The sequence below is a fragment of the Hordeum vulgare genome, chromosome 2H, assembly GCF_904849725.1.
Source record: "Hordeum vulgare subsp. vulgare chromosome 2H, MorexV3_pseudomolecules_assembly, whole genome shotgun sequence".
Taxonomy (NCBI): domain Eukaryota; kingdom Viridiplantae; phylum Streptophyta; class Magnoliopsida; order Poales; family Poaceae; genus Hordeum; species Hordeum vulgare.
In genome coordinates, this window is record NC_058519.1 from 427,760,033 (window position 1) to 427,770,912 (window position 10,880).

At 42.7% G+C, this 10,880-nt stretch overlaps 1 protein-coding gene across 2 annotated transcripts; it reads right to left on the minus strand.

Annotated features, from left to right (window-relative positions):
• Positions 1-1,294: 1,294 nt before the first annotated feature.
• On the minus strand, positions 1,295-10,658 carry LOC123426517 (small ribosomal subunit biogenesis GTPase RsgA 1, mitochondrial-like). 2 transcript variants are annotated; one of them, XR_006622241.1, is made up of 6 exons: positions 9,999-10,658; positions 4,344-4,565; positions 3,384-3,572; positions 3,070-3,263; positions 1,735-2,297; positions 1,295-1,646 (listed from the first exon to the last, which is right to left on the minus strand). XR_006622241.1 is itself a non-coding variant. In XM_045110356.1 (5 exons), the coding sequence occupies exons 1-5, from the start codon at positions 10,644-10,646 to the stop codon at positions 2,120-2,122; spliced, it is 1,431 nt and encodes a 476-aa protein (XP_044966291.1). In that variant the 5' UTR covers positions 10,647-10,658; the 3' UTR covers positions 1,295-2,119. The 2 variants fall into 2 exon arrangements, 1 of the variants encoding a protein (XP_044966291.1); XM_045110356.1 differs by having other exon boundaries at positions 1,295-2,297.
• Positions 10,659-10,880: the final 222 nt, after the last annotated feature.

Genomic DNA, 10,880 nt, shown 5'->3' on the forward strand with positions numbered 1-10,880 from the left:
TGGCCCTGGGCAGCCGAGCACACATGCTCTCTGGCATAGAAATCAGATTCCATGCTAGCAGAGTATTTGATCAATGGTCTCGTATTAAAAGTGCTCCTTTTGCCATTAAAACCTTTGAAAGACACTTGTGGGCAGCATGAATGCTACCACAACAGGGCAGTACCTAAGCATACAGTAGGACGACACAAACTGATCATAACCGCTAGATAAAGAGTGACCCAGCATTACAAAATTTGATAATCCCAAATATCCCCTGGCTAGATTAAGCAACATTTATACATACAGTTTGATAGTAGCACCCTACCGAACTCGATAAGAAGCAAACTATTTCTCTATCTCTGCTTGAAAGGAACAGATCTGTTCATTTTGGCAATATATTCGATAGTGCATGACCCTTGTACAGAAATGAAGTTAGCGCAAGCTATACAGAGAGCAAGCCTAGGCCTTTTTGGAAGGGCTTGGCCTCTTGCCGAAGGTTTAAAAAAAAACAGTTTCCCACAGGAATTACTAACAATAGTTTCCCACAGGAAGACTCAGCAACGTCGCGTGAATTAATTTCATGGAGACCACAGCTTCCACTGATGCTCCTCGCCAGAAAAGGGAGGGGGAAAGCTTACATTCATGCTTGCAAGTGCAAGCATTGTCGTGCAATAAAAAATAATTAGGTTTCTTATTTAGCTATTGCACTGCTGACAAAAACAAAGCACAAGATTCCCTTCGTGGCTGTCATGTATTTTTTTTTATTTTTATTTTTTTGTACTACAAATAAAAGCACAAAGAAACTGCTGACAAACCAAGTGACGATGATAATCAATATGCAGTTCATTTAGTGGGGGAGTTTTGTCCCATCTTGGTTGCTTGTCAAGATAATGCCTCCCATCTGATTTCTGATGTGGAAATGGTCAGATTAAGGACCATACATACATATACAATACAATGTGGCAACTGCAGCCTTGCGTCACTGTTCTGGAGTGGAGCCAGGTATATGCCATGCTTCACGATTCGTCAAAATGGTCAGAGTAAAGAGGACTCAGGTATATGTTCTTACCAACCAGATCACTGGTCGTCAAAGGGGTAACTGACATTGACCTTTGACCTTTTTATCATTGCGTGCAGATCCTTTTATGGTAAACTCTACTAGTTGAGTGAGGCATATACCTCCAAAACCGATGAACCATTTCCTTGTGTACTCCCTCCGTAACTTAATATAAGACCTGTTTTGACACTATAACAGTATCAAAAAACCTCTTATATTATGTTACGGAGGGAATACTTCTCGTGCCATTCTAATTTATTCACCCATTTAAAGGAATTGTTATCCCAAACAAAAGACTAATTGACAGAGTAGCCCTAAAAAAAATTTAACAAAATTCATAATGTATATCAATGTTGGTCCAAAGGCTTCGTATTTGAAATTGTGCTATGATGCTTTAGGTCGTTAGATACAAAAAAAAATGGTGGTCCAAGGGCTTCTTCTATTCCGCTCTGCGTGACTGTGTCCACAACCACACATAGTCCATCCTACAGGACATTTGTTTTGCATAATCTTACATCCTTTATCAGGCATTCCTCTCAATCTAAATACTGTTAGCACACATCAGCCGTGGATGTAGGTTGCTTTGGTTACGAAGCTGCCAAGAAGTTTCCTGGTGGTTTAACCAAACACTTAGTATTTGAAAATACAAGTTGATAATGTATTGCCAATGTTGGTCCAAGGTCTACTGTGAGCCTCACCAGAAACCTAAATGGACGGCCCAAGGCTGTAGCTGTGCCTCATAAAATTGATTGTAGAGCAATCTGGGGCAACGTTGTCGCAAACTTGACTACAAGAACACCTTACTAAAATTCAGAACAATGCCATGGGAGATTGTGTAAATTTGCTTCGTTGCTAATCTTACTTTCTTCTTCTCAATGTTTTCATAGGGAAGCAAGCAATGCCGATCTTCACCATCTGGGGCACATTTCTGTAGTTTCCTCGTCTACACATTTCTATTTCCAAAACTTGGTCAGTAGAATTAGACATGGCGGCGACAGTAGACAGCCAGTTATGTACATCATCATTGTTCCTCCTTGGTAATGTTTAGAGTTTGTTAGATCAGGTAAGAATCAGCTTCACCGTTCACCGTTTGCTAGTACGCCGGCTTACACCAAACTGGTAATCATCATCGAGATCATCCATATCAGAATCCATTTCATCAAAAATCGATTGGTTCATTTTCTTCCTGGACACCCTCCTGTGCTTTTTGAGTTGAAGGCGAGGCTCCGCTTGTTTCACACCCATGGTACCTGTTTTATACCTGAAGCCAGATGGGTATGTTTGCATTGTTAACACACACAAAGTTTAGCATCCATCAAGATTAGGAGCTTTGATACGCAGAAACTGATCTAAGGAAAGGATGCCAACCTGTCAAATATGACTATAGAGTAGATTATTACATGTCTAGGCCACCATGTGCATGGGCCAATGAAACACTAAACCCAAGAATAAGTTATAATACAAAACCCTTATGAATAGAACTGGTACAATTACTTAACCTTTTCCAAAGCATTAAAATAGGGCAGACAGTGGAAATATACCATGAATTAGTCTTGATTCCCTAAATGGATTGATATTTTAGACAAAGTCACCGAGGCTGGGGACAATTGTAGCGAAATGGAGAAAGTAATTTGTATGGAACCCAAGCAAACTAAATAACCACATGATTCTGCACCAGAAATTTTCCGAATATAGGAATCATTTCTGTACAAATAAAAGCAATTGCTGTCACCACAATCATGGAAAGATCGTCATATGCTAAGCAGATCAGTGCCAAATAGGTAACCTTTCTTCCAAACCTATGGCCATAAGATAGATTTTGTTCAACATAATGCATTTCGCCTTGCCAAACTATGAAAAAACTAACCTGTCTTTCAAACATTTGGCTTTATTTTGTTGATAGTCCATAGCTTAGAGAATATTTGCTAGAAATATTTTGAAAAACAGAAACCACAGTACTAGAAGAAAAGGCGTATGTATCTGGTGTTTAGTGTGCAGTAGCGATTCTCATAAAGGAAACGGTTACGGCTTACCTGACATCACCTTCTCTTTTAGTTCCAAATGTGCGTAGCTGGAAGGATTCTCTGATTTTGATCTCATCAAGCAACTGCTGATAGTATGGATATCTTTCCCAGTCCCCTTCGACAACACAGCCATGTTCACCAAGGTGAACACAGTCATTGAATAAGCACCGTGAGGGCTCATTTTCTTCTAGCATCTTTCTTATCTGGATATAAAATCAGTAACATAATTATGCAAATGTCATAACAAACTAAACTACAGCCTTAACAGAGTCAACTTGTCATGCACAGAAGCCGGGACTAAATAGAGCATCGAGTGAGCAAACCTCAGGGAAAGTTTCTGCAAGACCCCTTTTGGTCACTTTCATCAGGCTAGGCTGGTTAAATCCAGGAGTATCAGCAAGAAAACCTCCATCAACTATCGGAAGTAATGAAACATGACGTGTGGTATGCTTTCCTTTGCCGCTTTTCTTGGACACGGTTCCAACGCGTTGTTCACCAAACCATTTACTATTCTGGAAAGGAATGTGCACAAGCAAGGGACTTCAGTGTCCACGTCAAAAAAGGTTTCTACACGTGCTAAGGTTTACTGGAAAAAGGTTGAGAAACTTCGCAATGATGGGAAAAATGAATAAAAGCATGTCAAGCTATACAATATTTGAAGTACAAGGAAAACAGACTACTGCGTCCACATAAAGAAATAGACAACAATGCATACTCTCTCCACCGTCTCCCATTCTGCAAGGCAAACCAACTTGGTACCGCATAAAAAATACCATATCAGAGACATATACAGATTAGTTCAGTAAATCCAATCGGCAATATCTCAATATCAAGCATAGCTAACAAATTGAGTTTCTTTTTTAGATAAAGATACCATTACTCCTGATAAATTGATCCAACCTTAGTAACCAGCTGCACGTTTTTATCCATAAATAAATATTCTGCGAAGGAAAAAGGCTACATTTTAGAGGAACACTAACAAAACAAGAAACTATGAAATTCTCAGAACGGTTATGTACGGCATTGAAAGGTTCAGAAATGGGTGAAAATTTTAAGTAGGAAAATAATATCGCTATATGTTTGCTATGAGATGGATCAATTAAGGAAGACAAGTTGTGTGGAACAAGATATGCCATTGGACAACCCGATCAGGAATGAGCTGAGCCATACGGCTGGTGCAAAACGCAACAAAAAGTAAGAACCCGTGTGATTAAGTGAAAGTATATGAAAGTGATGACGATGTGCCTGGGGTTAAACGCAATTTGGAATTATATAACAGTCACCTGCTCAAGAAGTTGATGTATTGGATCTTCCTCTGAAATGTTTTGGTTGCATCTCAAGGCATTAATAAGACTGGACTTCCCAACACCGCTTGGACCAACAACTACAGTTGTCTGTCCTTCCAGAATCTCTTCAAGAGCAGATAATCCAGATCTCTGATCAACACTTAGAAAGAGTGGATCATAGCCCCAGCTCTTCATCCTGTCCCTCCAGTACGAGATGATCTGCACAAAAACAAGTTATAAATTATCAGCTCAGCCAGACAAATATAAACTCAGGTACAACCAACACAATGTGAAACAAATACAGTAAATAATAAACAGTGTGCAGTTGCAAATTCTAATTGCTCAAACTCGCGCTTAGAACCATGTCTTTTGTTTTTCTAGTTTCGAACCTGGAGGATATTTTTATGAGCCTGTTTGGGACTGCTCTGCTCCTTAAAGTTCAACTCTGCTCCAGAAAAGACAAGTCAAACGGGGTAGCTCCACGCTATGCCGCTCCGTAAAAAAACTAGAATTTGGTGTACAACTTCAAAGTTTTTATGAAGCTCCTGAGGGGGTGCTTCAAAAAACTCTAGAAGCTGGAGTTGGGGGAAAATTACCCACCACTGCCACCAGGAAGTGGATACCCCTTCATTTCTTTCCCCTCAACCAATCAAATAGATTTTTTCCACCAAATTTTCTATTCTTGAAGCTGGAGCTAGATGGAAGGCAAACATTCTCTTGATAGTGCTATAGCTTCTATATGAAACTGCTCCGAAGTGAATTTGATGAAGTGAAGCTGATTTTGGTGAATTGAAGCAGTCCCAAACAGGCCCTATGTGTTTTGTTCCGTTATCTCTTGATAGTGGAACCCGGTATTGAACTTCCAATCCTAAAGTTGCTGCCCAGATTCATATTGGCAATGCAAAGAACACCCTTTTCTTGATAGATCATTGGCTTATGGAGTATCACTAGCATCCTTGGAGTAGGGTCCTGAAGTGGCACAACTATATATATAGGAAAGCCAATACTCTTAAAAGGGGGTAAGGTATCTATGATGAATTGGTTGCTCAAGTGCTTAGAGATAGCCACCAAAAATACTCGGTCATTCTCCCACAAAAGTACTCTGTCCAAAACCTAAAACATCAAAATCGGTGCCACCAAGTTTTCCCATTCGGCCATACTGATTTTCCACCAGACAGAACCGTTGCCAAACCCTAGAGTCTCAGTACCACCAACATTCCTTTCGGTGCCACCGAAACCAGTGACCAAGTTTCTGGTATTGTCGTTTTCAAGAATCGGAAATTCCGAGTCTTGAAATCGGTCTCACCGAAATTAGGAAACTGCCCTAGGTCACCCATATCGGTCTCGCCGAGAATACAACAATTGCCACATTTTGTGCAAGTCGGTGCCACCGAGATTCACTTCGGTTTCACCGAGTTAGGCAATAATGTTGTAACGGTTCGATTTTTGGAGATGCCTATATATACCCATCCACCACCTCTCATTCGAAGAAGAAGCACTCAGAACACACATACACTTGCCATATCCATTTTTCTGAGAGAGAGCCACCTACTCATGTGTTGAGATCAAGATATTCCAATCCATCCATTTGAAACTTGATCTCTAGCCTCCCCAAGCTGCTTTCCATCCAATCAATCTCTTCTATCCATGCCAAATCTGTGAGAGAGTGATTGAGTGTTGAGGAGACTATATTTTGAAGCACAAGAGCAAGGAGTTCATCGTGCTACCGCACCTATTACCTTTTTGAGGGTGGTGCCTCCTAGATTGGTTAGGTGCCGCTTGGAGCCTTCTACTTCGTGTTGGGGTGTTGAACCAAGAAGTTTGTAAGGGCAAGGAGATCGCCTACTTCGTGAAGATCTACCCCGAGTGAGGCTAGTCCTTCGTGGACGTAAGCCATGATGGAATAGACAAGGCTGCTTCTCCGTGGACCCTTCGTGGGTTGAACCCTCCGTGGGTTGAAGTCTCCATCAACGTGGATGTACGATAGCACCACCTATCAGAACCACGCCAAAAATCGTCGTGTCAACCTTTGCGTTTGATCTTCCTATCCCTACCCTCTACTTACATGTGCATGTCATTACTTTCCGCTGCTATGCTCTTAAACTTGCATGTGTAGGGTGTGCCTGACTTACAACAATTGCTAAAACTTGCCCACAACTAAAATTGGGAAAAGGTTAAGTTTTTTATTTGATCAAGTAGTCTAATCACCCCTCCCCTCTAGACATACTTCGGATCCTACATTCTCTCCACCATGCCTCCCCTGCCGGCCGTGGGAGCCGACGGTTCACTGGTCGCGACTTGCAGCTCCATGGATTGCGACCTAAAGTTGGTAGTGGACGAGCTTGCACCCCTAGTGCGCCTACGTCATTACCCTCTGCTATCCATTACATCACCCTACCTAAGAGCCACTTCTTATGTCTAGAATCGATATCAAATCTTTCTTTGCATTTTTTCTAAGATATTTTGATACTTCCATGGATGAAATCTAACTTCTTTTGATGCACAATTTGTTTCCATTCTATAAGGCCATCTCCCACAAGGGAGGTACTTCGGATGCCAATCCAGGAAATTGACGCCTTGATGATTGTAAGGGTTTGTCATCAAATTTTGTTTAGCAAATAAGGAAAAGCTTAATTTGGAAGGTAATCAACAACAATCACTTCTTCAATAAGAATATCCACAAAAAATAGAAATAACAATCATGGAGAAACAGATTAATTCTGCTTTTGTATTGCTAGCTACACCAATTAGTTCTGATGTTGTACAATCAAATTGCCAAGTTTTGATAAGTGATATTGGTAAAGACTCTTCTATACAACAATTGTTGACTTCAAATTTGGAGACATTCTTTGAGCTTTGGACCCCATGCTGGTAATGACCCCTCACATCATATGCCATGGAAAGGTAATGTATACTTGGCCATATGTTATAGTTCAAATTCATGTAAGACTCATGATCTCATATTTTGAATGTAGAAATTCAAATGAAAGGAAGGTTCATGACCTGATGTTCTGACCATAGTGTCCTTTTCTGTACAAAGAGTTCATCAATCGATGCCCGGTAGCTTTACTATGCATGGTCTAAGGGAGCAGATAATGTCCTACTGATTGTTGTCGTGTTACCTAATTTCCATATCAAGTGAATGTTGCAAATATGAGAAATACTTGGCATATCAGTTTTAGTTTAGGTTAGTGAATTGTTTTTTGTATTATGTTGTGTATATTCAAAGCCTTCACCTCTCCTTACTTTCTATACTGAGTAATTCTATTTGCTTCTGCAGAATAAATCAAATGTGTCTTCAGTATGCTAAGTATGGTGGAATTTACATGTTCACTGTGTTGTTTAAGGTGCATTATGAAAGGGAATGAACGATAGATAGCATTCAACTTATGGCATCTATGATACTTTCAGGCGTTTGAGACCATGAGCGGAGTGGAGAAGTGGAAGGAAGCAATACTGATGATAATATACAGTGACAACTATCAAGCTAGATTCATGTACTCAAACAAGATGCTTGGTTATTTTCACTATATGAAGTGTATAACCTTTTACTCCAACGTTTGTTTCATTATACTCCTCTGCTCATCTTTCTATGTATGCCACCAGATTCTATAATCAAATCGACAATTTGTACTTTTTTCGGCAGTCTGTAATCTTCTCACGCTACTTAGTAAAACTGCAAGAGAAAGTAAACACGAGCAACCAACAAATTTAGCCAGCAACGGGCTCATACTCAGGTGCGGTGTGCTGCCGTGCCTTCCGTCTGCTAGTTTGTTTGCAGCCACACATTTAAGCGTGCCTGGACGTTTGGTGGTCCAACTCCAGAAACAAACTCCCTAAGGCCAAGAGGAAGGGATTCAGTTCATGGATTTCGAATCGCTCGACTAGTCGCGACTAGTCATCGACTAGTCGATGAGTTGCAAGAAGGAGGTCGACTCGAAAAGCGAGTCGTGACTAGTTGCAACTACAATCTCGACTCTTTCCGAGTCGCTACCCCTGAGTGCTCGCATGAGTCGCGACTCAAAAACCTTGATTCAGTTTCAAAAGGAAAAAAAGGAAGGGATTGACAGTCTTGTTGTACTCCTCTGCTAGACAACAACAACAACAACAAAGCCTTTAGTCCCAAACAAGTTCGGTAGGCTAGAGGTGAAACCCATAAGATCTCGCGACTAACTCAAACTTCCACACAACCCTGTCCATGGCTAGTTCTTTGGTGATACTCCAGCCCTTCAGATCTCTCTGGACTCCTCCCATGTCAAGTTCGGTCTACCCCGGCCTCTTTTAAAACTATCAGCACGCTTTAGTCGTCCGCTATGCACTGGAGCTTCTGGAGGCCTGCGCTAAATATGCCCAAACCATCTTAGACGGTGTTGGACAAGCTTCTCTTCAATTGGTGCTACCCCAACTCTATCTTGTATTTCATCATTCCGGAATCGGTCCTACCTTGTGTGGCCACACATCCATCTCAACATGTGCATCTCCGCCACACCTAACTGCTGCACATGTTGCCTTTTAATCGACCAACACTCAGCGCCATACAACATTGCGGGTCGAACCGCCGCCCTATAGAACTTGTCTCTTAGCTTTTGTGGCACTCTCTTATCACAGAGAATGCCAGAAGCTTGGCGCCATTTCATCCATCTGGCTTTGATTCGATGGTTCACATCTTCATCGATATCCCCATCCTTCTGCGACATTGACCCCAAATATCGAAAAGTATCCTTCTGAGGCACCACCTGCCTATCAAGGCTAACCTCCTCCTTCCCGTGCCTAGTAGTACTGAAACCACCGCACCTCATGTACTCAGCTTTAGTTCTACTAAGTCTAACACCTTTAGATTCCAAGGTTTGTCTCCATGGCTCTAACTTCCTATTGAACCCGGCCAACTATCATCGACTAGCACCACATGATCCGCAAAGAGCATATACCATGGGATATCTCCTTGTATATCCCTTGTGACCTCATCCATCACCAAGGCAAAAAGATAAGGGCTCAAAGTTGACCCCTGGTGCAGTCCTATTTTAATCAGAAAGTCATCAATGTCGCCATCACTTGTTTGAACACTTGTCACAACATTATTGTACATGTCCTTGATGAGGGTATGTACTTTGATGGGACTTTGTGTTTCTCCAAGACCCGCCACATGACATCCTGCGGTATCATAGTCCTTCTCCAAGTCAATGAACACCATATGCAGGTCCTTCTTTTGCTCCCTGTATCTCTCCTTAAGTTGTCATACCAAGAAAATGTCTTCCATGGTCGACCTACCAGGCATGAAACCAAACTGATTTTTTGTCATGATTGTCAACTTCATTTTATAAAGTGCAAGTATGCACCAAATTGCAATGAAGGTTGTCTCTGTAAAGGTGAGTTTGCGTCAAATGAGCCATTGATCGATTCAATTAAGCGGCCACTATGTGAAACTTAACTATGCATCAAACTCCCCCACAATAATCATTACTTGTGTTATGCTGCTTCACTATTAGATACTCTAAAGTCCAATTACCCCGTAGTATAAACGACTTCCTTACCAACAGAATTTCTACTACTCTTTACCATTCTAGATGAAAGTGATTATGTTATGGTAGGATTGAAATAAAAAAAATGTGTCGTCGGTAACCTAATGACCCAATTCTGGCTACGACAGTATACCTGGTCGTCCACGAGCTCGACCTTGTTGAAGGCAAGCACGAAGGGTATCCCTGTGGACTCGGCCTCGACGAGGAACCTGGTGAGCGTGGCCGGCTCAGGCTCCGGCTGGTCCAGCGAGAAGAGCACAACAAGACGGTCGACGTTGGCGACCGGCGGATCGGCCATCTCGCTCCGGCGCTCAAAGACGTCCTCGATCATCCCGCGGCGGTCGGTCCAGTCGACGGCCCCGACGAGCACCCTGTCCCCGACGAGCACGCGGCGGCGGATCTTCTTGAGCAGCGCGCGGACGACGCAGAGAAGGTCTGTCCCTTGGTGTTGCTCTAGCCCCGGGGCGGTGGAGCTGACGATGACGCGCATGAAATTGGCCTGGGAAGCCGCGACGAGGCCCGTGGCCTGGTTCGGGAGGAGCGCATCGGGGGGCGGCGGGGGGAGGGAAGCGGCCGCCGCCGCGGGGAGGATGCGCGGGTGGCGGGAGGCGCGGTGAAGGAGTCGGAGGCTGTGGGGAAGTGGGAGCGGGAGGCGGAGGTGGGGCAGCGTCGCCGTGGAGGGGGGTGGAAGGAGCGGCATTTCGGTGGAGCGAAACTGGATAGCGGAATGCACACGACGGTAGAAGCTAGCCGTGCGGCGCCGTGCACACACGGAGGGCATTCCCAAGCCTATCCTCTGGGAAATACCTATTTAGCGCTACAGCCGCTGGTTAAAGGCAAATATATATATATATACATATATATATATATATATATATATACATATATATATATATAATATAATAAAGCAAATAGGGTTTTTGTCGTCCGTCGCGGCATTTTTGCGAAAAGGTCCCTGTCGTTTCAGGTAATTAACCCGCAGTCCAGTAAATAAGTGAAAAACGATTCGTCTCTT